General features: G+C 47.2%; 1 protein-coding gene across 2 annotated transcripts in view; it reads left to right on the forward strand.

Moving 5' to 3' along the window:
• Window positions 1-11,064: 11,064 nt before the first annotated feature.
• EEPD1 (endonuclease/exonuclease/phosphatase family domain containing 1) overlaps window positions 11,065-27,767 on the forward strand; it is a 395,522-nt gene continuing 378,819 nt past the window's right edge. The window contains exon 1 of one of the 2 annotated variants that reach the window (XM_069613253.1): window positions 11,065-12,757. In XM_069613253.1, the coding sequence (XP_069469354.1) occupies window positions 11,835-12,757 (923 nt within the window). In that variant the 5' untranslated portion in view covers window positions 11,065-11,834. The remainder of the gene's footprint in view (window positions 12,758-27,767) is intronic. The other variant, XM_069613254.1, reaches the window with a different exon arrangement.

Here is a 27,767-nt window from a genome sequence, read left to right on the forward strand (position 1 = left end):
GCAGATACAGAGCAGCACAACAAGGGTGGGGTGAGCAAGGGCAACAAAGCTACCAAGGGGGTCACAATGGGTACTATCAACAGGCGGGACAACAGCCAGTGATGCAACAACAAGGTACACCCCCACCACAGGCACAACACCAAACAACACCATCACTATCTCAACAACAACAGATACAACAGCCACAACAACCAAACGTACAAATGGCACAGCAACTAACGCAATTACATGACGACTTACAACAACCAATGGACATGACGGCGGAGGTGACAGTGACAAGAATGGAGGGATAATAATAATGGGACACAACCCTTATATTAGCAACGGACACTCCTTATCTCTGCAATAGGACAGCCCAAAGACTGCCTTGTTGTGTCCCATCCTATCCGTAACACCTAACGCTGTGGAGGAACCTCACATAAAGGTGGCGATAGGTGACAAAACCTTTTCCTTCCTAGTTGACACAGGGGCAACCAGGTCATGCATTCGGGAGGGGAAATACACATTGTCAGGCGATGCCATGAACATGCAAGGATTTTCTGGGGCTCGAGAAGTGGTTCCATTTACTGATAACATTCCTTTATCCATAGGCGATCATGACTTATCACTACCCTTACTTTACTCAAAACATGCGCCAGTAAACATCTTGGGCCGAGACATAATGAGTAGACTGTACATGACCATCTCATTCACTGTCAAGGGTATAGTGTGCTCCACACCAGGCATACACATGCTCACGGCAAGGCAAATAAAAGTGTGCAGAGAGGGGAGCCTGTAGACCCAGAAGTATTTCAGTATGGGACAGACATGGCATTAGCATGGCTACCAGGAATAGCAGGGAAAGTATGGAGAAGACCAGGTAAGTACCTTTTCAGACCAGAGACGCCTACAGATGACAAAGAAGGAACGTTTGTGTCAATAGTCATTGAAGGTATAGTGGCACGGGAAGATTGGATTGCGGTACACGCCCTAGACGATGAAGGAAAGGCATGGAGGGCAGTAAAATCACTCGAAGAAGGGTGTAAATTGACTCAAGATTCTGATGAGGAACTTTTCTCACAAGAAAAGGGAACAAGCGAGATGATGTTGGGAATGAGTGTGTACGTTTGGTTACGGTTAACATACAGAGAGGTGGACCAGAAAATGGCAATGGCATTAGAAGCACCCCTCCCAGCACCACCCCCCTTCTGCGAGGAGGACTTGGCAAAGGTACCCACATCATTATGGACAAGAAGTCCTATGATGTAAGGTGCATTAAAAGCATAGGGGGAGTGAAAATAAAACTGAAGAAAGGAGAAATCCTGCCCAGAGTAAGACAATACCCACTGTCGAAGGAAGCAGATGAGGGCATCTACGAGACGATAAGCACCCTCATTGAAAAAGGCATCCTGGTCCAATCAGAGTCCCCTTGCAATACTAAGGTGTACCCCATCCGCAAGGCAAACGGGGGCTCATGGCATTTCATACAAGATTTGAGACCACTCAACCGCATTGTTGAAGCAGAGTACCCCGTGGCAGCAAACCCTGCCATGATACTCTGCAGAATTCCAGCTGAGGCTACACGGTTTACCATGATTGACCTCAAAAACACCCTTTTCTCGATGCCACTGCACCCAGATTCACAGGATTTACCAAGCTTCATGTACTGCAACATAAAATGGAAACACACAAGGTTGCCCCAGGGATATTGTGAGTCACCGTCCATTTTCAACAGGATAATACAGATGGATCTAGGAAACATCGAGACAGAGTACGATCCTACAATATGTGGATGACATCCTCACCTGCAGCACCACAGAACCTGAGTGCAGAAAGGACTCGGTTAAAATGCTCACTGTATTAGCAGAAAAAGGATACAAGGTAGACAAGGCAAAACTGCAATATTGTCAGGAAGAGGTTCTATACATAGGGCAGATGATATCTCAAAACGGCAGACACATAGCACCGCAGAGGGCACAGACAATACTAAACACACCACAACCACAGACAATACGAGAATTACAACAGTTCCTCTGTCTTTGCAACTATTGTAGAGCATGGGTGTTTGGCTACAGCGCATACACGGGAACCATGCTTGCAGCCCTCAAGGACCCCCAAAGGGGAGAGGAAAAGCTGGGGTGGACACAGGAGATGACTGAGGCATTTAATGAATTAAAAGAAGCAATATTGATAGCACCAGTTCTGGGTATTCGGGATTATAAAAAATATTTTTTTATATTCTCACACTCTGATGGGGTGGTAATGAAAGCAGTACTCACAAACAAAACAAGCATGGGCCACAAACCAATTGCATACTACAGCAGGCAACTAGACCAGTAATGACAGGGCACTTTCCGTGCAAACACCACTTGGCTGCTGCAGCTTTCGCGGTAGAAAAAGCATGATCAATAACTATGGGATGCTCCACAATGCTTTTTGTGGAGCACGCCCTCTTTGCCATTCTGCACAAGCCAAAAAGCACACTAACAACATAGAGAGCAACAGGGTATGAAATTATCCTCTCACGACCAGAACGAAAAATAGTGAGTTGCAAGAATGTCAACCCAGCACACTTCCTGGCAGCAGAAGTTGAAGAAGGGGAATATGTCCATGATTGTACAAAAGCTATCAAATACTACTCAGAAACACGCAAGGTAGAGGAAGATGCACTTGAGGGGGGAGAAGTACTGCACATTGACCGGTCATCAACAATTGACCAAGGGGATGGGGTGAGAAGAACAGGGGCAGCACTGGTAAGACTAATAGAGGATTGGACAAGCGAAGCAATAAAGTGTGTTAGATTGCCTTCCCAATACTTGGCCCAAGTAGCAGAACTAGTGGTCTTGATATTAGCCCTCAGGGAAAGTGAAGGAAAGTGAGTAACCCTCTAGTCAGACAGTGCCTATGTAACTTCAACAGTACTTTCTGGCTTAGCAAAATGATTGAGAAGAGGGTTCAGAGGGCAGATAGCACACCAGTACAGCATGCTCTCCACCTAGGGGAACTAAAAGAGGTTGTAACATACCCAGCAGAACTAGCATTGGTGAAGTGCCAAGCACACACTAATGGGGAAGACCCAATATTCAAAGGGAATGAAGCAGCAGACTTCTAGGCAAAACATGCCTCATATTTTGGGGCAGTATGGGACCTCCAAGAAAAACAAAAAGAGATGGGATGGCAAGACAGATGCTAATGAAAAAAGCTACAGCCACCTACCACAGACACAGGTAATGGAGCAGCAGGCAGCAGCCCCAATGACCAAAAAGGAACTTTGGGCATAGAGAGTGTGCTCAATGTCCCTACAGATGCCCTATGGAGACAAAACAATACGGGGAAAGTAGTTATGCTCCTTGTATTATTAAAAATAGCACTAACGCAACCACACCATCCTACACACACAGGAAAAGAGGTAATCGCGGCATGCATTAGGGAATCATGGTTTTTCCCTGAATTAAACACCCATGTATCAAACTTTATCAGTAATTGTCTCACCTGCCAACAGTTTACTGCTGGCCACACACTTAAAGTGATCAAAGGAGTAATACCCAGGCCCTAAGGTCCCTTCCTGCACCTTCACATTGACTATGTAGATATGATAGAAGTATGCCAAGGCTACCGCTACATGATTGTGGTGGTATGCCCCTTTTCAAGGTGGATAGAAGCGGGGCCGTGTTTGTACGCAGATGCATTAAGAGCAGCCAAATTCTTAGTTAGAGAGTTGTTCCCATGATGAGGCATCTGCAGAGTCCTTCCGTCTGACAACGGCCCTCATTTTGCAAATGAACTCTTCCAGCATATTACCACATTGCTAGGGATTAAGAATACATTTTCATGTGCATATCAACTGCAGGCCAACGGTGTGTGCAAACAGCTAAATGGCCTACTGAAGGAGTGCATAGCCAAAACGCAGCAAAGCACAAACAAAAATTGGCTGCACTGCCTACCCTTGGCTCTATTTGAGCTGCAGAATAAACCTGTGTTAGATCACCACCTCACACCCTATGAGATGGTGACTGGACACCAAATGCTTCTCCCATTGGCCCCACCCACAAGGGCCACCAAAGATTGCGAGGGGACCGGTGAACTGTTCGGCAATGAAATGTACGAGTATGTTAATTCACTTGTTTCTAGCGCTTCTTTTATCTCTCAACAGATCCAACGGACACAGGGGAGGTCGGAGAACGATATACAGCAAACAGACAACACTCAAGAACCCATAATAGAAAGGCCTATCAAAAAAAGACAACAGGTGCTCCTTAGGAACTTTCTTAGAAAGTGGAATGTGCCCAGATTTACAGGGTCACACATAGTTGAGACAGTTGTAGACAGGGCGGTGAAGCTCGAAGGCAAGACGGTTTGGAATCAGCTCGACAACATCAACCCCTACAAAGCATCAACCTCGCCCCAGCACACCAGCGACAGGGCCAACACTACAGCAATGACAGATACACAGGATAGCAACAGTGCCCCATTAGCGATAACATCAAACACAGACATTCCTATGAACTCAAATGAACAAGAACATATCCATCACCCAATGACCAGACACTCACAAGCACTTGATCCCTTTAATTGAACAAATAAACTGAATATCCTTTATTAAACGATACAGAATTGCACAAGAACTATCCACCGGAAAAATGTACGATGCTTTGATGTAGACATGCCAATACAGCATGCATACACTCATTAGGAATACACTGTCTAAGCATATTCCCCTTTTTCTGCACATGCAGTGTTCTGCGCCTATGTAAAATGTGTACGTATAAATGTTAGAAGTACGATGAAAAATAGATTTACATGTTACCCCCATTGAACACCCTGAAGCACTGTCTCACCAATATATTCATGCAATACGAAGGCCTGCACACTTCAGACCAAGGCCACCACGTGTCTACTATATTGCCTTTATAAAGTACATAGCCCAAACCTATCCACATCTCAACGACGCCCCACCAATACTTAGAAATAGATCAATACGAAAGATCTGGGAGGAACTATTTACATGGGCATTAAATGATTATTTGGTAAATCGGGCTTGAAGCACTCACAAATACTAACATAAATAACGCCTTTTATCACGATTTCAGGCGTGCAACTTTATCAACTCATCAAACAACTGGACAAAGGTGGTAAGAAGTGTATAGATATATCTACTCATGACTAGGCTAATAAAACTAGTTTTGACAACCGTGTGGCTCATGTTATCCACCGGATTGCTAGCAGCTGTCATTTGGCAGCTGTATTCAGCACTGCTTGTTTCTGCAACTCTCAATACTAACGTTCCCCTTACCCAAGCTGCAAAGAGCACTGTGTCAGGTGGTACCACCAGCACAGACGGAAAGGGAAGGAGAAGTAAGCGTTATGTTGGTACTGATGTTAATGGGGTTGACACATATTTCACTGGTACAGCACACATCACAAACAACATGTGGTACAAGCACATGTCAAAAATGGGTAAGGACACAACACGGGACAGCTGCTACGTCTGCTCATTGATCCCATATGCCATGAGTGCTTCCAGAACCTTTGTAGCCACAGAGGTACCGGCAACAACGGCACAAAGCCTCCTATACCTCGCATTGTTCCAAACCCGGGGGAGATTCCAAGGAAAAACAGCAACCCTCCGGTGGAGATCAAAGGCAACATATCCGTACGAGGATTGCTTCATCAAGACATTACCTATGTTCGACAACTATTGGCAACACACTCGAGCACTCCGGTATATAACTGATGGACTAGAGAAAGGAGAAACAAAGGAAGTAACATTAGACTATCTGCCATGCAAATGGAACGCTAGGAAAATAGGCGGAGAACCTGGTTGTTGGGGACGTCGCTAGATGTTGGTGTTCGGAAAAATATATACTAAAGAAGGATGGGTTTATGGAGTAGTGGGAAGCAAGCCATTAACATTAACAAAGGCTGCAGTGAACAAGGTCCAGGAAGAAAATGACAAATGTTTAAAAGAATGGGCCAAGAGTGCAGGTTTGCTGACATAGCTGGTTAAGGAAGATGGACCACTAACAATCATCCCTCTTGCAACACCAACTCTATGTTACCAACACGACCGGGATATTGAAGTGGGGACAAACAAGGATGTAGGATGATAGAGAAGATAGGAGACATGGAATCAGGCACAGCGATACTGATGGACCACTATTGGGCATGTGAGTCAAAACCTTACGATAAACTACCACCTAACTGGGGAGGAATCTGCTCCCTGGCACATGTCAACGTACCCTTGCTAGTAGTGCCTCAAAAACATGTCAAAATGGACGACTTCCCGAAAATGGATGAAGACAATAAACGAAGGAAAAGATTGCTATTACCTACCACACTGCCACCTCGTCATGATGTCACCAAAGATGCCACATTACGAAGAGTAAAATTACAAGGAAATTACCTATGGGGCAAATCCGAAACTGCGCTTGACGAAGTACCACCATCACATAGACTGCTCAGCAGGACTGCTATGTTCTTCTCTGCAATAATACACCCAGTGTTCCAAATGCAAAATGGCTTCAGATAACACGGTGGGAGCTAATGATGACAATAAACTCAATAGTGAACGGGTTCAACGCAATCAAAGAAGCTATACGATTAGTAGCCTTACAGAACAGGTACGTCCTGGACCTGCTCACAGCTATGGAAGGAGTATGCGCAAAAATAGGAAGTTCATACTGCACGTTTATACCAGAGAACGATGAAGACAATGGGACATTATCAGAAGCAGTGTCGCAGTTGGCAAAAATCCACGCTAAAATGGAAGAAGAATCAAAAGGCACGAAGAAAGATGGAAGCTGGTTCTCATACCTCTGGTCATGGATGTCGTCTTGGCTAGCAGATGGCCTAAAAATACTGGCAGGAAGCCTGATCCTGGGATTGGCCTCACTACTTGGCATAAAGGGGTGCATGGCAAAATCTAAGACGACTGCAGAGGAAATGATCGGGATGAAGCTACTTCTGCCTGCAGAGGATGACCAACATACAGACATCATACGTATGGAACGAGAGAGACTAAGGCAACAGCTAATGGAATCAGACATGTATCCACCATCAATGAAATTAGAAAACCTGAGGAATACCAAGACCTATGTTGGAAAATGGGTCTACTGCAAGCCTGGAGGGGGATGTGTATACATGTATTGGTTGTTTGAAAATCATGTGAAACACTATGGACATCTAGCGAGAATAACGAAGGTATGGTGCCTGAGAGATGACAAGAGAAGCAATAATTTTGTGATTGACAAGTCGACCAGAGGGGGGACTGAAGAGGAAAAATCAGAATGTCCCTTCCCTCCTGACGGATCCCTAACCCGAAGATGCACGGTCCCTAACCCGAAGAAGCACTCCCAACAGAATAACTGTCGACTATCTGAGATTGCACCTGGTCCCACCGCTCCTATCATAAGCTCACATCACAAACGGCATCCAACCATCCGCCCATACAATCCCACGATGGCATGAGCCCTATCCAACACAAGCAACGACAACCAAGACCGAGCTGGAGATGACTATATGGAGCAAATGGATTGACGTTCCCGCAAGCCATGCTGCAGGTCGTTAGCGACTTTATGACGACATAGCTGAGTTAGACAGGAAGCACACGTGCAGTCGGCACAATCAGGACACTCACACACCAATCCACACAAAGAACATACGCATACAGTTCTATGAGCTAGATGACAGCAACACACACACTGTCTGCATGTTTGTTATTTTCCATATAGGCTCGTTACTGCACCGCAGAAATGCAAGACGCCAGAAGAGCTTGTGTATAGGCTTGCAGACGCTACCCGCTATTAACTCTATGTTTGGACAGTAGCACTCAAGAGGCCTGACCACCCATTACATGCCTTTAACCTATGAACAATTATATTGAAAGTATAACCGGAGCTGAAGTAGGCCTCAGACTAATCCAGCACACTAAACTCATCTCGCAGAGATCCAGAAGCTGCAAGCTGCTGAGTGAGCAGAATAGCCCTGGCAGGGACTGCCACCACCAAGGCCACGATATTGCAAGTGACATTCCTCATTCACTCTGCCACGATGAGCCCAGCTACATATGCCAAGGCCTGGAAGCTGGTAATGTGCACCTGTCTCCCGTCTGGGACTGAACCTTGTAACATAATTGCAACAATCCATCTACAACATGCTCTGGGACTGGACTGCTCTCATGGCATTAGCAAAGACCCCATTGTTGCACACTGTCACATAGTCACACCTTGTTGATACATACTGCACGAGAGCAGGTGTCTTGCGGGCTGGGAACAACGGTGGTCCCAGGCTTGGGGGCCCGTGGCCAGACCAATGAGGACACTGCGGGATAGGGGCTGGCGGCCGGAATCTCCAGCCAATCATCACAGTTTCTAATGTAACATTTTTCAGGTAGCCATTTTTAGGGACGATCCAAGCACACCACCAGACACAGTGCCCACCAATAACCATGCACACTATATGTCCTTATACTGAACCTACCACTCTGGGAGCCTACCCAGAGTGGTGTTAGGTTTGGGGATGGATTTTGGTAAGTGACACTAAATGTGACATCACCACGATACAAACGGGGCCTGCAAGCCCAAAATCGATGAGATGTGCCTGGACTGGATTTTGTTCCATGTATGTTATCCCTGCTCGTTTGATATAATAAAATGACAGTAACCCTTTGCTCTTTGTGTGGTACTCGACTTCTTTGGGACTTGGAAGGAGTTTGGGCCTTCCGTGAGCTGGAGGTCTGCGGACCCTAGGTACGGCTCTGCCGACCCCAGAATTCACCCTAACAGGTTTTTTTTTAAATACGGCACTTGTAGCATGTGCAGATATGCACACCCAGACTGCCGGGAATACATGGATACAGGGGAAAAGAAGGTTAAGATCAAGGAATTCATCAACTGCAGGTCAACCTACATGGTTTATTCCATTATCTGCATGTGCAACAAATTGTACGTGGGCAGCACTATCAGGCAGTTGAGGACAAGAATTAGGGAACACATGATGAGCATGTCCAACCAGGACCAACAATTACCACTGGCCAGCCATTGGCAAATAGAACACCAGATGGCAGACCAAAAAGTCTTACGATTCATAGGACTCATGAGGGTAAATAAGAGCACAAGAGGAGGAGGCTTGACACGTAAACTACGCCAAATGGAGGCACAGTGCATTTGCTATTTATGATGTGTCAAACATGGGCCCAACTCGGAGCATGAAATGAATGTGTGTTTATGAGAAGGTTGAATTCATAGGAATGTGAATGGGTGGGGATGTACCTGTGGGTGCTTGCACCACGGCACCTCACTCGATCAGCCAGTAACTCCAATTGGATGTATGCTCTGTGCACTAACTGTTTTTACACTTCAGATGCGCACTTACCCACACCCAAATGTCATTGAACTTTGGCATATCTAGCACACTAGCCTCATTTAGGCAATAGTAAAAGTACACATCCCATACATTATAGGAAAATTGTGGAGTCTCACGCGGATTACAGTCAAATATATGCATCACTTTGCATCTATACAACACTATGCTTTTTACCAGCACTATAATGGACAAGAGGTAAAATGAGTATACAATGCTAGAGTTTTCGAATGGTACCATTTGCTGAGAACATTCCTCAGCACTCGCTATGAATGATGCATTTCCAATACCTTGAACTTCGGTCCCCTGGGGGCGTTCACCTACAGTGCTTTGAGGTCATACCAAGGGGAAAAAGGGGGCGATGCAAATGACAAATTACATTACATATCACACGTATGCATGTATCCGTCCAAATATCCAACACTAATTTATGTCCGTAAACTATTCATTCATTCATCTTCAAAATCGTTCAATTATCCCTCCAGCTCCACGCCCTTACTCATTCGGCTATCATTCATTCACACATCCAAAGTCACTCATCCACACCGCCTGCACTCTCGCAATATACACATTCAAAGTCATTCACCCACACCACCTGCACTCTCGCAATTCACACATTCAAAGTCATTCACCCACACCACCTGCACTCTCGCAATTCACACATTCAAAGTCATTCACCCACACCACCTGCACTCTCGCAATTCACACATTCAAAGTCATTCACCCACACCACCTGCACTCTCGCAATTCACACATTCAAAGTCATTCACCCACACCACCTGCACTCTCGCAATTCACACATTCAAAGTCATTCATCCAGAGGCGTAGTCAGGGTAGGGCCTGAGGGGCAAGGCCCACCCAAAATGTGTAAATGCCCACTCAGCAGCGCTGTGTCAGCATTTACAGAAGCAGATTTCTTCTCTGAGAAAAGAACAGTGAGCTAAAGACTTGGGTTGAGACTCTCCCAGGGGCCGTACACCCAACAACAAGTCAATGGGCTGTTTTCGTGCTGGTAGAGAGTTTCCCAGACCCCCCTCTGTTTTGCATTTACAGATATGTTTGTCAGTGCTGTGGGCCCAACTACATTAGCTTCAGGCCCCGTTTGCTAGACAATCCTATGGCTACGCCTCTGCATTCATTCACACCTCCTGCACTCTCGTTCCACTCTCACTGCTCAACCTATCCCTCACCTACCTAAGTTTGTCTGTGTGCAAGAACTCTGAAAATGTTCACCATTCAACAGTCCAAACTATTGACTTTGTCACTGCTTGTTCTATCTAACACAGGTAGCATTGGAGACAGCGAGAAACGGTGTAAACAAACCACTGTTCTCTGCTAATACCAAGGAGCTCCAATGACTGACCTGTATACGGCTTTTACAGCAGTTTCAAAGTACTGAAATACTTGTGCATGAGCGCGATATAAATAAAACATATATCTGCACGCAGCCCGCTGACAGGTTAGGGAAGGAGGAGGACCTATGCCGCCCTTTGACAGGAGGACATGTGCAGCCCCTCTCTGCACGTCCCTTTAGCTGGGGCACAGGCAGCAAGCAAGCTCCAGTGTGCGCTGTTCGAACAGATCCTGCCAGCAACCGGTGCGGCCCATGTGACTGGCCGGGGAGGGAGGCCTCTGCTCCGTTCACATTGTATTCAACCCTCCCCTGCCAGCGCAGGCCCCTCCCCGCCCTGCCTCTGCTCTCTGCAGGAACTCGAGCTACACTTCGAAACAGCAGACTCGTCCATCTGGGGCTGGGAGGTAGTCTGCACCACCAAGACGTTGCCGCAGAGGGAGGGAAGAAAAGTGTCCCTTGCCGTGAGCGGAGCTGCACTGGGATTTATTGCGGGACGGACACCTCACAAGGGAATAGCAGAGAAGTCTGTAAGGGTTATATGCACCGAATTCGCAGCGGCCGGGGGATACTGGAAGCCACGAATGAGGTGGGCGTGTGCGCCAGCCGGCGGCAGCGACCGTGCGCGCGTGTGTGTGTGCGGGAGCCTGCAGCAGGCAGGGTGCACACTGATCAGGGATGCTGATACTGCAGCCGCTGGCAGCTACGGGCATTTAACCGTGACTGGTGCTACGTTACTTGCTCGGCGAGCTGCTGCCAGTCCCAGCCCTGCAAAGGATCTCGAGGGATTTGTGGCTGATGTTTGCTGTTAGTTTTCCTGACATGGACCCACCGCAGAGCCAGCAGGCGTTCGTGGTTTCAGGCCGAGTTCTTCTCTTGGCGGCCAACTTTCGCCCGTGGCTCTGAAAATGTTTTAGTTTCTTCACTCTTCAACTCATCGGCCCACGTCTGTAGAAAGAAGATTCGGCATCCATTTCCTTTGAATGCTTTCGGTTGTTGTGCCTCACGCTTAAAAGGTGTGGTATGGGTTCTTCATGTTTTAGTTTACCTATTCACTTTTAGTCAGCAATCCTCACATCGCATCTGTGTGGTCTCTTGGAGCTTGGCTTCCCTGTTACGGCGACTCTTGCCTGCTTTGAATACCATGGGGGGTAATTTGGGGTGCCACCGCTCCATTCCTAAGGACCCATCCGACTTTTGCCAGAGCAGCCGAAAGTTTAGTGCGGCCTGCAACTTCAGCAACATCCTGGTGGTGAACCCTGAGCGGCTGAACATCAACGCCGCTACTGAGGAGGAGCTCATGACCCTACCTGGGGTCACCCGCTCAGTTGCCCAAAGTATTGTGGAGTACCGCGAGTACATTGGGGGCTTCAAGAAGGTGGAAGACCTGGCACTGGTCAGTGGAGTGGGGGCTGCCAAGCTAGAGCAGGTCAAGTTTGAGATTTGCGTGGGAAGCAGCGGCAGGGGTGGTTCCGGACAGCACTCCCCCAGCAGCTCTGTGAGAAAGGACCGTGGGGACCACCACCAGTCCCTAGTGAACCAGGAGCAGCAGCGCCTGTCCTCTGCATCTTCAACCAACACCACAAAGCTCAACATCAACACGGCCACGACGGCCCAATTGATGAGTATCAGGGGAATCACTGAGGTGATGGCCCGGGGCATAGTGCATTACCGGGCCGAACATGGACCGTTCCGCAGCCTGGAAGACCTTGTCAAGGTGGGCTCCCTCAGCTCCTCGTTCCTGGAGAGAATCAGGCACCAGGTTTCGGCAGATAAGTCGAGACCGCCCTCTACCGCCACAGCCAACAATAATGGGGGGCTGCATTTCACAGCCAGGCCGCACCCTAGCCCCACCTCGCTTAGCCTACAGAGTGAAGACCTGGATTTTCCTCCAGGGGGGCCCACCCAACTTATCTCCACCCGTCCCCCAGTGGAGGTTTTCCCTGGGGTGAGGGAGGGTAAACCCGTCGTGAGGGTGGCCACATGGAACCTTCAAAACTGCTCCATTGAGAAGGCTACCAACCCCGGTGTGCGAGAAGTGGTGTGCATGACGCTACTGGAGAACAGGTAATGGCACTAGTAGTTACTGTTTTTGTACCTAACCACTGTTTTGCCTGGTCCTTAAAGTGTGTTTTCTGTGATTTGTATAGTTCCAACACTTTTGGCCACTTCAGATTGCTTTAAAAACAGCGAAACATAAGCAGCAATAAAATGTATGACTGTGACAACAATTACAATGTGTGGCGATAGTGTCCTATACATCATTGAGAATGGCCGTTAGTGGCTGTCACTTAGTAGGGTTGATGTAGCTCTATTCATGACACTGTGTCTAGGGCCTTTTAAAAAATAATGTCATCTGCAACTGGTTACCGAACAGACCGTAGTTTGCCTGGGACCACTACCTGAGTCCACATTGGTGAGCCTTGCATCCTTTGGGCCTTACATCTTTGTCTTAGTTTGGGTCTGATAGGGAAGTGTACAGGTGCACTCGGTTTCCTCTTGACCTTAATAAGTTAAACAATGATTACCTAATGACGATAACTTACAGGTGCTGCTTGTTAAATCCATGTTACTGGATTGGATAAATAAGGAAAGAGCTGGTACCCCAAAGCGAAACGAGGGGCAAACAAGGACACACACTTAAACATTCTGAGGGGTGTGGATGCGGGGAAAGCACCGAAATCGGCATTTTCGACTTTTCCCTGCATCTTCACTTTCTAATATGCCCGCGGGAATGATCGGTGTGTGATAGTAGACTTCCAGAATGGGTCCGGAATCTTTCTGGACTTGCTCAGGTAGGCCATTCCTCTGCACACATTCCCTATGCCGGAAGTCATCCCCGGTCTGATCCACGAGTAATGGGTAGAGTTTCACAGCTTGTGTCTGAATATGGTTGGCCTGCGAGAAGCAGGGGCACTATTTGGAAATCTATGGTGAAGTGGGAGTCTTAATTTCCGCAATGGTTCCTACGTTCACAATGCACTGTGCGCATGCGTGCATGGCAGAGATCACCCCATAGTGACTGATTGCTTTTGGGGCAGTGTGTTGGAATCCAGGAGTGTACCGGCTTTTCACACAATTGTGTGCACATATGTGTACAGTAAACAAACAAACTATCTTCATGCAACCAAATGAGAGGCCATCTCTGTCTACGCCTTGAGACTATGGGACCTTCTCCCCCTAAACACCAGACTAGGACATTGCTTCCCGAAGCTAGGCCCACACTCAATACATAACCTAATAATAACCAGAATAAAAATATTGTGGCACTGGAGCTGAGTGGATACGCTACCTCGTGTGCTGTTACCCGTGATTTCAATGCCTCCTCCAGAATCAGTCTATGTGGTAATGTTTGCAAATGTGCTATCATGTGCCATGAATAAGCTGTTTATCCAGATTTTTGTTTTTGTGCATACGTTTCTTTTCTCCATGGCGGCAACCATGTCATTGGGTGCCTGTAACCCAGAACAATCTGGCTGGTTTCCAGATGTACCGGACGGGACAGTGGGCTTCATTGCGAATCCGGCGGTAGCCGTGCCGGTAAAACCGGCAGGCTGCCGCCAGACTCGGGATGAATTGCCATCGCCTGACTTGCTGGAATAACCGGGCATTACAGCCCCGGCAGTCCGGTAAATCGGGCAGTGGCAATTGTTACTCCCCATTTCCATTCCAGCCCCATGGGACTCAATGGGAACGGTGAGGATGGAAGCACCGGCGCTGTGCGCAACAGTGCTGGTGCTTCCGTCAAAGTCTGCTGGCGGGTGCAGTTCCGCCCGCCAGGGACAGACCCGGCGGGCGAAACGGCACCCGCCAGCAGACTCGTAGTTTGCCGGTCCGGAAACAATGGTGCTGGTAAGCTTGTAATGAAGCCCAGTGTCTGTTACCGCAACGCTTATTGCCTGTTTTGTCTGCCCATAACATGCTTTGACCAGAGTTCTGACGCACCATTGCACAGCTGCGCTGAGGTTGCTGACGCTTATTTTGATATATGACTGTGTGTCTCTTTCTTGTGAAAGGACTTGGTCATTTCATAGGTTTTGTATTCATATAGGGGTATAGACCTCATGTGAGCCGCACCACTGCACACACTTGTGTTGGGAAAAGAGAAAGTTTGGGACCTTGCTTAATCTTGGTGGCGCGCACCATGGGCCCGCTGGCGTGCTTCAGTCCAATGTTGTCGTGCAGCACGTTATTTAAGCGAACCCTCAATGAATGAAGACTAACTTGCTTTAATTTTTGTTACATTATAATTATATTACATGTGCGTATTTATAAATAGGTGTGTGTGTGTGTGTGTATAGTGTACTGAATTGCTCTCTAAATAATAGTTGGCATTTCTATCACACTCAATGGTCCTCGTTTCATCGACCTTGGGAGTAGGACATGCTGTGTCAGCCTGGCCTTAGTGGTGCAAGTTTCTCACAGACGCAGCGGTGCTCGGACCGTACCTACAGCACAGGAAGTATTTCAAAACTGAACTTATCGTGCATATCTCGAGCAAGTCTCCCCGCAGGGAGTCTACTTCCCCGTAGTGTGTACACGTGAAAGGCGGCCCCAGATAGATCGAAACCCCAAAGAAGTTCACTTTTAAATCTCTTCGTGATTTGCTTGCAACGCCACAAACAGAGCACGCGGCGTTGCAAGCGAAGTGGCATTCTCCCGGGAAGGCCCGACTGCCGGCCTGTGACGTCATAGACGAGGAATGCTGCACTGTGAGAAGTGTAGCATTGTGGGTGTATGACATCTCAGGCAGTCACGGGGACATTTACATTAACACATGTTTGTTCTTAAATATAATGACTGTTGCAAGCACACACTGCTTCTTTATTTTACTTTTACACATGATGCTGGAAGTAGAGCATGTGCCAGAGTAAAACAATATGTGCTTAAGCGACACTAACAGTTTTGGACTCCAATAACTACTTATAATGGGCAAGTATTTATGTAGGAGCCCCGTCTGCAAAAGGGCTGTGGTGGCGCTTCTGCCCAGGAGGAAAAACTGTTTGGTCAGTTCCCAGTCTTGTTCATCTGGCTAACATTAACTGCAGAGCCATCACACAAACAAAGGCACTTGCAAATGTGTTATACGCGATCCAGTTATGGCAGACGGGATTTCTAACATGAAGAATACATGGGGCCAACTACCAAAGGTACAAACTTGCTCCAGATGCTGTGAGTAAATTTGGCTGTGCACAACACGTTAATTTGTACTAACTCAAATACATTTTCTGAACGTGGTTGTGTAAATTGAGCCAGGTATTAATTGCACAAGCGAATGTATGCCATATCACCTGCAGGGATGGAAAGATCCTGCCCCGCCATCAGCAGCAAACTCCTCTCTCAGTATCATGCCTTCTGACTCGCTCCTGCCCCGTGTACTTTCATCAACTGGTCTTTCTTCTGTGTCTGTAACCCGGACTGCTTGGAACAAACCACCATTACCCCTCTTCTGAAGGAACCAACCAACAGCCAACGCGAATGGCCTGGCAAACTTCTACCAATCAACTATATCATCCCGTTTGCTGGTAAGATTATGGAACACATGGCGTCCCTGCAACTTCAGGAGTACATTAAATGTGGCAACCTGCTCCATGAGCACCATTCGCGCTTCCGACCCTCGAGAGGAAAAGAACTGCTAGTCAACAAGGACAATAACGGTCCCGCCACCCTTATCCTCGTGGGCCTATCTGCCGCCTTTGATACAGTGATTCACCAAACTCTGCTTTAAAGGCTAACATCTTTCAGGGGTATTAATAGCTCAGCAGCTCTCTATTGGATCACAAGGTTTCTGCACAACTTACCATCTTCACCAACCTCTGCCGGCTCCCCTGTTACCTGCGAGGTCCCTCAGGATCCGTCCTGGCCCGATGGCACCTCTAGTTGACTCCTTCCACATGGGCGCTGATGATGCCCACCGTGTTCCAAGCTTGACAGCCAGGGCATCCATGCTGACTGCATCTCAGAGGGCCTCTAGTATCCAAGACTGGAGGATTGCCTCCAAAACATAAGTCCTCTTTCTGGGTACTGCCCTCTGAGCCCACATAACTTTCATGTGGCCTCAGACAATCGGCCTCCACCCCACCCCTGTCGCGCATGCCAAGGACCGGACAATCACGGTTGAAGATGATCCGTCTTTCTGCCTGCATCGCCATGGACCTCACAAAGCATCCTCCGTGCCAGCAGCATCCATTGAGATGCGCTCTACCCTATTGAACATGCCCCACCAGAAGTCAACAGTACATGAACACAGGTGAATACATGTGTAGAAACAAAGGCTAAAAGCTAGTCTTGAGCAGAGACCTCACACGCACCTAAATGTAAGATGACAGTCATCTTAGAGTTTGTTTCTGCTTAAACGACAGCAGGATTTTAAGCTTTTTACAGTTGTAGTTCCAGCGACAGCTGTGCAACCAGCATATAGTCCTGTAAAGGCAGCATTCATGGAGGTTTACATTTGCATGAGTAATGCCACGAGTAGCAGAACGTCAGTGTTATCTACATTCTGCCACATTTAGATGATGTATAATAACCATTCAGCCTGCAGAACTAGCTGTCTGGAAAGTAATGGGTTTATTGCAGCTTTTAAGTCCCCCCTCCTACCCCCGTCTCCAAATCGTGACCAATTAAGGTGGCTTAGAACAAAGTTAGTTACTGTAAGGTATGGATTTAATTTCAGCTAATACAATGAAAACAAACATCTTGACCAAATGTTTTTCATCCATTAACTTGATTTATTATAAGTATTACAGCATCCCAGAACACTGCCCTGCAGTACAGCTATGCCATCCCATAAATACTGATCCAAGCCCAGAGAATGCAGTGGAACGCACTGCCTCGAATTGTATTCAAAGTATTCAGAATTCATCCGATGGAAGTAGTGTAAAGTGAAGTGAAATGAACCTGAATCATTTCACAAGTAATCGAGCATATGACGTATAAGCTATTTTCAAATGGTTTCTACTGAATCCAGTTTATTTATTTATTTATTTATTTATTTTGATGCTTATGTAGCGCGCCAAGCCTGAAGGCCCGAAGTTGCTGATTTATGGGTTATTGTACATCTCTTGAACTGCTGTGAAGAAAGTTTCAGTGGTGATTGTTGTCCCTCCCTCTCCCCTGTCTATACAACCGAAGAAAGCTCCCTCCCTAAGAACTCTGCCCTTTCCCTCTCCCCTGCTATCCTCACTGGCCACTCACTGCCTGTCTTTCCCTCTGTGGTGATCTGCATTGGTGTTATGGCACTGTGTTTGTAGTGATGTCCGAGGCTGGTGACCTCACAGCTAGAATGTTGCTGGGTTCTAGGTCGGAGAGTTCTAAGGAGGTGGGCCGTTGGAGTGGTCGTTGGGGGAAGAGCTGGCCGAAGGGTTAGGGCGAACTGTGCTTCTGTTGTCTACCATTTAACCAAGTGGGTGCCCTCTGTATACCTATCCCACGTGTTCTGATGGACGAAGTGGCAATAAAGCTACCCTCGGATTGCGTTTACGTGGTGACTGTCTTTTGCGCACGGGCGGCTACGCAGCTCCATTTTGGCGACGAGTGGTCTCGGAAGACGTAACCGCTACACCATCCCTTCTTGTTTTGCATAGTGGATACCCACTGCTGTCTTCGGGGTGCTATAGACGGCTGTTTATAAACATGCAGACGTTTAAAAGATTAAAACCCAGCTCGCGAAACACACACACACACGCGCGCGCATATAGGCAAGTTAGTTAGCAGGCCCTGGGCCATTAGGAGATTTGTTTTTTCTGGAAGCGGGCTAAAATATGTACATTTATGAAAAAAGATTGAACAATTATGTTTCGTTATATAGTTTGAAGTCAAGATGGGGTCAGTAAAAATGCAGCAGTAGATTTCCGGATCCGGGTCAAGATTTCAGGTCTCATTACGTATATTGGCTATGCCAGGCGGATTATGGAGGTATTGGGGCATGTGATGGTGCACGTGACACATGGCAGCCAATGCCACGAACCCTAGTGGTTTTGCCATCGCTTGGCGATTTAGGGGAACGAAGGGTTCCCCTTTTAGACGAATACACCCATCTGCAATCATGTCCTCAGATTTGATTAGTTAAAATACCAGAGTTGCGCCAAGTTGAAACAAAAGTAATCTACTATCAGGAAGAGCGGGGACAGATCCTGCACGTCAGGTTTGTGACTCATTGCACGTGGTCTGGAACCCGCTCGCCATCCTTTGCTCTGACCGCCCTGACCAGTCCTTGGCCAGCTCCCTGTTTCCTCGATGGCATCAGTGCGTGTCATTAATATGGCATTTTGTACATATGGTGCATTACACTCTCGGGTACATTCCACAACAATAATGGACGCCATTGCTTGTCAGAGCAATTTCCATTGTGAGAATCGGCCCTTTGTCGGTCCAGCCTAAAGGATCATGGGAAAAGGCAGGGGTTAAATATAAAAACAAGCACTATGGGCAATAGACCACAGCATTACACACTGACGCCTTCCTCCAAGATCATGCAGCTGTGTTCCTGCCCGGTCCCTCTTTTAGAATAATGCCCTCTCCTTGAGAAAGATGTAAGGGAGCCATTTCCCCCAAAGTTGATATTGCACGGAAGGGAGAGGCTCCATTTGAACTTTCGTGCAAAACGGTCCTGTCGTGCAATATTAATCCTTTCTGCGATGTAGGGAAAAAAAAGGTGTGCAGCCCAGCAGTGTCAGCTTTATGTGCTGGAGAGCAGGAGACACTGCCTACCAGATTAAGGGAACCATCAAAAATACATGCTGTGAAAAGGGTCTGCAGTGGTAATTACTTGAAAACGTGGAAGCATTCACTCCAGTTCATTGCATCCTGTTTTACAATCTACTCAATAGGAACATTTTAATGTACTTACAAACCAGATGAACACCCACGCCCAACAAAACAAAGACTCGAACTGTGAGTCACAAATGATCCAATCACAATTAATGACTTCCTCTTACAATGCAAATTCATATAGTCAAACAGTGTGGATAAATTAACACAAAACTGTGAAATGACAATGGCAGTTAGAGGTTAACATGTCTTTTTCCACCCTGTTTTCTAAGAGGTATACAGGTGGGCTAATTTTCCAGGCAAGGCATATTGCACAAAAATGGCAGTAAAGGTATTTACTGAAATTTTTCCCGATCCGCCTCTTTTCAGTGACTATGTAAGGCAGGGTTGGGGAGGGAGGCCGACATGCCATGCCTGCCGCCATTTCCTGGCCCCCTTTAAAGATGTGGGTGCCTTAGCAGAAGCATGCATTTCATGCTGGTGGTTTTGCAATTGACTCCTTTGGAATCCACCTGAAATGATCACCTGGTAAAAGCAGGGGAATTCCATAGGAGTCCATTGTAAGGATTCACTCACGTTTTACTCCTCAATTTTCCACCATGTGAAAGAAAGGAACAAAACTGCACGCCCTTTTGCACGAAAGTGCAAAGGAATGTGATCTCCTCTTTGCAATTTACGTGGGGAACGAAAATGGCCGCCCACGCCTCCCTCAGTTACCAACTAACTGCAGGAGACATTTACAATGGAATCCGCCTGCTTTTCCCAGTTGCAAAAAATAGGCAGATTTCCCTGGAATCCATTGGTTTATGATTGGCGTGAATATTTGATGCGGCTGTTAACCCAGACAGGTTGGGGGTGGGGCAGATTAGAAAAGCTTGTGGGCCTGTTAAAATGGCGGAGCACCACGAATCCAGGAACATTCTGTGGATCAGGAAAAGTGTTTGTAAAAATCTCCAGCCACTTTCACCCCCAGTTTATGAGATCCGCGGACCTTAGAAAATGGCTCCTATGGAAACTGACATGCGCTCTGTAGATCCGCGGGAAGATTCTGGACACGCCAATGCTTCCCGCCCTGCTTACTAAGGATCAAACCAAGCCAATCTTAGCGGGGCAATTCTTTATATTATTTACCCGACGGCCCTTAAAAGGGTCAGCGTCACGCTCCTACTGGAAAAAACACACATATCATCCAATGACCAGGCCCATTTGTGCCCTCTTACATGTAAACCAGTAAATGTTAAAATTATGGAGTTAAAAAGAATGGTTAAAATTAGCACCAGTATTTAAGTGGCTTTTGAGCTACAACGCCACGCCAAAGCTCTTAACCAGCCTTGGCGTGGCCCTTAAAAGCAACGTAATGGTTTGTGCCATTTTAACCATTCTTAGGTTTATGTTTGGCCCAATATATACATTGCACACCTTCCATGACATCATGCAGAAACGTGCACGTTTGGTTTTTCAGAGCCCTTGTGAGCTAAGAGCATCATCGCCCCTTTCAGTCTGGGCTTGGCCCACACATGTGGGTGACATGACTGATGAAGCGGGCAATGGAAGGGAGACTCGGGTAATACTGTTCGGCACGACCTCATCCATGATACTGTGGGATATTGTATGAGCAGTTGCAACAGCACTTAGCTGTTTCACCTCGTCCTTGGCTGACCATAGCTACATGTAACTGGGCATTTCCTATCCTGAAGCGTAGCTGTTTCCTTGTGCAGTCCGTTATGCGACCTGCAGACCCCCTCTTTAACAGTTATGTGCTCCCCTGCCTTCTTATTTATTTACCCAAGCGGCGGTGACTCTGGGAAAATACTGAAAGCTCAAATTTAGCAGGGCCCTAGATAAGAATTTGAAGTGAGAGAGTATTTTACTCCCTACTTTTGGAAGGTAAGAGTAAAGGGATTTTTCAGGGTGTTAAAAAAGGTATCTCCCCTTCGCCCAGAAAACTTACCCTACGCTTGCTTCTTCTACGTTCACTTTGCCAGACATTTACTTCCCCTTGCTTTTACTTCCCATTGCTTTTGCTCCCCCTTGCTTTTACTTCCCCTTGCTTTTGCTCCCCCTTGCTTTTACTTCCCCTTGCTTTTACTTCCCATTGCTTTTACTTCCCAGTGCTTTTACCTCATATGCATCTTCACATTGTCAAGGTTGCAAAGGATGTGGTTATGGTTAGCTGTAATGATAATGATGTGTTATTTTATATAGCGCCTTAATCCAAAGCACTTTACAGAGCACATATTTACATACAATATCACCCAACCGAAACTGGTACTCATTTATCGACCTCGGAAGGATGAAAGGCTGAGTTGGCCTTGCCGGGAGTCGAACCTGCAGATCACGCTCAGATCGAAGCAGCGAGCGCTCAACCCACTGAGCTATCTTACCGGCTTAAGGATAAGGTTGGCGTCAAGGCGGATACATAGACGAATATGGGTTCGAAAACAAGGGTGTTCAGGGGTCTCCCCCTGTAATGGCGAAGTGAATGCTAGGAGAAGTGAAAGACACGAAAAGTAAAGGTATGGAGAAGTAAAAGAGACAACGTGCATTTATGCCAAATTGAATGTAGGGGAAGTAAAGAAAAGTTCTAATTTTCAACAGATATTTTTAGGCAACCAGAAATGCATTTTAACTTTTTGCAAAACAACGGAAGAGTTTGTGCGCTGCGGATACATGTCTAAACACCTCTGCATAGCAGTGCATGCGGCAATAAGGGGGAGACACCTGTCTACCTGTTACTCCCTGTTTTTGTTAAAAGTTTTTTTTAGCATTTGCAAAATGTTTAGGGAGTAAGGTGGCCAGTTATACCACTTATCTGGAGGGTTGCTATTAGTCTTATAAACCAGGTGAACCTACCAGGGAGAACAATTCTACAGAGCAGCAGGGTTACTTTTGACACCTCCTCGTCCTTTGCCCCTAACATTAACCTGGTGGGGAAAAATGTGATAAAAATTCCTCTTTTTCCCCCAATGAAAAAGGGTATTTTTGTAGGTGTTGCACTATGCACCCCCGCAATTTATGATGGACTTTCTAAGGCCAGAAATCGAAAAAAGCTCCAATTGCCACAGGGCGCCTGGCAAGTGCCTTGGGCTTGGAGGCGGGTGTCTCAGAAGTGGGTGTAATTCTACATTGGCTACAGAGGATCCTATTCGCAGGCCAAGGGCCGATTTAGTTGCCTCTTAATGCGCCCACACCTTATAATTAATCTCCTTCAGCTACACAAGAGCGCTGAGGGCTATTTTTAGAAAAAACGTGCAAGATCAACCTTCCTTTGTCTCCATGCGCCATTCCAACCTACCACTGGTTTGATTGCAACACCTAGTGGCAACTCAAGTTTGTTTTGGTGCTAGTTAAGTGAAGACACTGAGTACATTTAAGTGCCCCAGTAAAATTGGAGCCAGCCACTTGGCTGTCCACAGGGCAGCAAGGCCAAATCAATAAACTCTAGGTCATAACTTACTTAATCATGTTCAAACTAGAGGTAGCAAGTGGGTTCCTGGCTTTGCCATGCTTGAAAAAAGGTGGGTCTGAAAGCTGTGGCTCTCCAGATGTTTTGTACTCAGAATCCCATAATCCCTCAACATTGACTGTGCTTGCTCTGGCTGATGGGGAGTTGCAGTCCAAAAAACTGTGTGCTCAAATTGCCTGACGGGGTTATTTCAAACAAGTTATCTGAGTTAAAGGTTTAATTGGAGCTGTACATGTGCTGCTGATGTAATAAAAACATCTTTAACACGTCCTTCATCTCTGCTCCCACTTTCCTTTCATATCCCCCCTCCCTCGCCAGATCCCTTGCTGTGCTTTGAGGCATAAGAGATTTGCACGCAGTCTGCGCCGTCCCTTAGCGGTTCTCATGCTACAGCCAGGCTGTTGCTTTGTAGACAAAGCAGCAATTCTGAAAGGCTGTCCCCTTTTTTCTAGCCAGCAAACCGTGCTCCCCATTAGGCTCTGTGAGTCTAGCCCGAGGCTGCATCCCTCACACAGAGGCTGCCAGCCTTAACCTGCCTATTCCCTGCAGCGGCTGGTAAGAGGTGAATACTGAATACCACCGAATAGATAAAGGGCTCCTATACGAGGGATGCATGTGCAAAACCTCGCCACCTTATCCAGGGCACTTTCTAGCCCACTTGGTGCCCAGGGCGAAACATCAGAATGCTCCACCGGACTAGCTCGCGTCACTCCTAAACTACTCCTCTGTCGCGCAACAAAACCCCTCCTCAGTATGAATTAATAATTGCAATATAAATTAAGCTGGTTTCATTACATTGTAATTCAAGTACTTTACAGAAGAATTGTAATGTGAAAACACAGCTGTTGCTGCCCAAGTAAATGGTCTTTTCTGTCACCTATTAGGGAAGGCCTTGCCTCAATGAAGTTTTAAACTGTCAGTACTGGCACACTGCGGTGTGACCAGCCTAGCAGGCTCTGAGGGCCCACTGACCACTGGCCCTGTGTTGCAGGTGTTCTAGTCATACCACCGCACTTGTATTTCGCAAGGGGCAATACTAGACTAACCATATGAATTATTTTCTGATAGTAGGTTATCATTCCAAGATGGACAGTCTGGTACACTCTTATTGTACTCTTTCAAAATATCTCTCTGAGAGTGGGAAAGGGGACACACAGCACCAATGAGGATTCATGTTTGCTTTGCATTAAATCAGAGCATTTCAGGTCTATAACAGTGATCAGAGATCTCTATATTGGATAAACAAGTCTTTGATGAAAGGATTGTATGTGTGAATCTCTAAATTCATAACTGATTCATGGCTTGGTGCTCACATCACGGTTCACATTACTCACCTTTTGGATGCAAGTATTAAATGGCTGCAACATCAGCCACTCAAATTGGGTACAAGGGCTCTTTTGCTTCTCGTTTCTGAAGAATTTTAGATGAGGAAGGGCTCGGTCTCAGTGTTGAGTATGTCCGACCCCAACAAGGAAACATCTTTTGGGAATTATATCTACAGACAGGACAGGATACCGCACAAGAGAGACCCAATAGAAAATGCACAGAAAGGCTTCCCAGAAAGGATTGTACCTCTTACAAACTTTAGCCTGCCCAGTAATAAGATGATGAAGCGTTTTAAACAAATCCGGCTTCTAATGCATGGTAAAGAGTCCACAGTTCCTCAGCTCCTCACTATTTCGCAGGTCTCGGGGGTTCTTTCGGCAAAAAAGAGCAAGCCCATGCTCTAACAGAGCTTCCAATAGCATCTTTTATTATTGCTGGCCTGGAGCTAGTGAAAATCATGCTGTGGCAGTGTAGAAAGGGTGTTTGGCCTAGTGGATGTACAATTTGAAGCATTTTCTTTGATTGCTTTATGTGTTTGTGTGGGCACAGTATGGCTTGCTTGTCAGAGCCACATACACAAAACATTCCAGTGTGCTACTGTATGGACATTGGATACATCAGAAAACAACAGGTATATGTGCTGTTACATAAGGGAGCACCACATAGATAGACGCCATTAACCAACAGGGTGGTGGCTTGGACAACGCACAAATCATTGCTGCACACATCACTGCATTGATTTGCCATGGACTACTGTCTGCATGGTGAACTCTGCTTTCCTAAACAAGGTGCCAAGTGGTATTGAGGTGCCATCTGGTGTGCCCGCTAGGCAGTCGTTGGCTTGTTTAGAAAATTAAAAGACATCTGCTGCTAAGCTGATGCATTTAGCCCATGTCCCAAAGCAGCCACTAGAATACTTAAGCAAGAAAATGGCATATTAAATTTCCCATGGATGTGCCATATGTAACTAAAAGTGATATACAAAAAAAAGTTTTGTCAACTTTTCTGTGTGGCACGTTAATTCACTTTTGCATAGGTTTGATCAGCTAACTGACACTTGTGGCCTGGTGAATAAAAATGCCCCACATAATGCTCAGTTCTTAACACTGAAATGTTAAGCACATACCATATAAAAACAATGGCTTGTTTTTTTTTTAACAATCTTTTTTATTCGACTTGACAGCACAACAAAACAGATAGAGGGGCCACATGGCACCAAGGAGTAGTATATGCAAAGCAAGAGGTAAATGATAATATTAATTAGCGTGAATCACATTAGTAAACAGAGCAGGGAATCAACGCATTGATACATACACCAGAGGGGAAGGGGGGGGCATGGCGGATAGGGAGGACACAGTCTAGGGGGGGCTGCCCGGGGAAGCAGAGGGAGACCCTGATGGCGTGGCTAGGGCCGACATGTAGGCACGAAATCTCGGCCAGATATCCCTCGGTCTGGAGTGAGAATGCTGCAACGTGTTCCAGGATTGCTCCGTGTCGTGGGCCCAGGAGACCGATCTGAGCCATTGCGTGTAAGTAGGCGGTCTAGGCCGGAGCCAGCAGAGGAGTATACAGCGAACCGCCAGGAGCATGCACAGCCCAGCTAGTCTCCTAGAGTCACGGTGAAGCTGAGGGAAGTCATGGAACAAGCAGTGTAGTGGAGTTGGAGTAATGGGGTGTTCCAGGACATCTGACACGGTGGCACAGATATCTAGCCAAAACTGGGTAAGTCGGGGGCAAAGCCACAGCATGTGTATATAGGAGGCCTGGTCAGCACCACATCTGGGACAGGAGGGAGGTGAGGTATTGTACATGCGATGTAATCTCATGGGGGTATGATGGTACCTGTGTAGGACTTTGAACTGGATAAGTTTGAATTTAGTGTTATAAGAGACCTCATGAGTCCGGGCGCACATCCGAGACCATCTCTCGTCAGTGATATCGGAGCCAAGGTCCTCCTCCCATTTGCGACGGAGTTCGGTGAAATGGAGGGCCGCTTTTGTCTGGAGTAAGGAGTAAAGTCTGGACACCTTGCCTCTGAAGGAGATGTAGGAGCAGAGCTCTTCCAGCAGGGGCTCGTCGGGGGGAATAGCGGGGAAATCTGTATATCTGGCTTTGAGATGTTGGCGAAGTGAGGAGTATTGTAACCACGCCGATGGACGGCGTCTAAGCGGCGAGGGGAGATCAGACCATTCAATGAAGTTACCCTGGTTGAAGGCATCACGTAGTTTCAGGAAGCCCGCAGCGGTCCAGCGGGTGACCATGGAAGGTGAGACGTGTGGGACGTCGGGGAAAAAATTCCACAGTGGCAAGTCGCCGTGGAAGGGGTGAGGGGTGTGCACCGTGGACCAGAGTTTAGTGAGAGCCAAGGATGTGCTGATCACAGGGTTTGCAGAGTTTACGTCTGGGGGAACTGGTTGGAGGATCAGGGAACCAATCTCGCGGTCGCATACAGATAGCCTCTCTAGGCGGACATGTGGGGGGGGTCGGTGGTGTTGAACCAGTATGAAGAAAACTGTGACTGAGCCACTATCCAGTATCCAATAAAGTCGGGTGCGGCGAATCCGCCCAAGGCTTTAGGGGAGGTAAGTGTGGTCAATTTGAGACGGACAGCACCGGCGTGCCAGAGGAAAGTGTTACATAACCTGCGGAGTGATTGGAAAAAGCTATCTCCAGGCCACAGCGGCAAATTAGTAAAACGGTACAGTAGTTGGGGTAATACAATCATTTTAAGAATTCCAATTCTGCCTGCAAGTGAGAGAGGGAGCCTAGTCCAGCTGGAGGTTTTAATTTCCAGGTTAGTTAGGTAATTTTGGTAGTTATCACTTCGCAGTTGCGATGTGTGGCGGGAGACCACTATCCCAAGGTAGGTAAAGCTGGTGGGGGACCAGTTAAACCCATGCAGATCGAGGGGGGGCCGTGTAGATTCCGTGAGCGGAAATAATGTGGACTTGGAGCAGTTGACCCTCAGACCAGATATGGATCCAAATCGAGTAACATCTGTCAAAATAGGGGGAAGGTTGATTTCGGGGGAGCGGACATATAGCAGGGCATCATCGGCATACAGGGAGACTATGTCCGCCCGGCCGGATGTGCGAAGCCCCCTGTGTGAATGTGATTGGCGAATCATATCCGCGAAGGGCTCCATTGCTATGGCAAAAATGAGTGGGGAAAGGGGGCAGCCCTGGCGGGTACCCCTGGATATCTGAAAGGAGGGAGATAGTCTGTCCTCCATGCGGACCCTGGCCGACGGGGCGGTGTACAGCAGCTTTATCCAGGAGCGGAAGTTGGGGCCAAATCTACATTTCTCGATTACACACCACAGGTATCTCCACGAAACTGAGTCAAAAGCCTTCTGCATATCCAGTGTAGCCGCCACTGCCTGTGTGGCTGGCTCTATTCTGCTAAGTACATTGAAAAGCCTCCTTAAGTTTAGGGATGTAGACCTCCCCGGAACAAATCCAGCCTGGTCTGGGTGAATAATGTGAGACATGCTCGGGGCTAGGCGGTTGGCTA

The sequence above is a fragment of the Ambystoma mexicanum genome, chromosome 5p, assembly GCF_040938575.1.
Source record: "Ambystoma mexicanum isolate Mex_15411 chromosome 5p, UKY_AmexF1_1, whole genome shotgun sequence".
NCBI classification, from domain to species: domain Eukaryota; kingdom Metazoa; phylum Chordata; class Amphibia; order Caudata; family Ambystomatidae; genus Ambystoma; species Ambystoma mexicanum.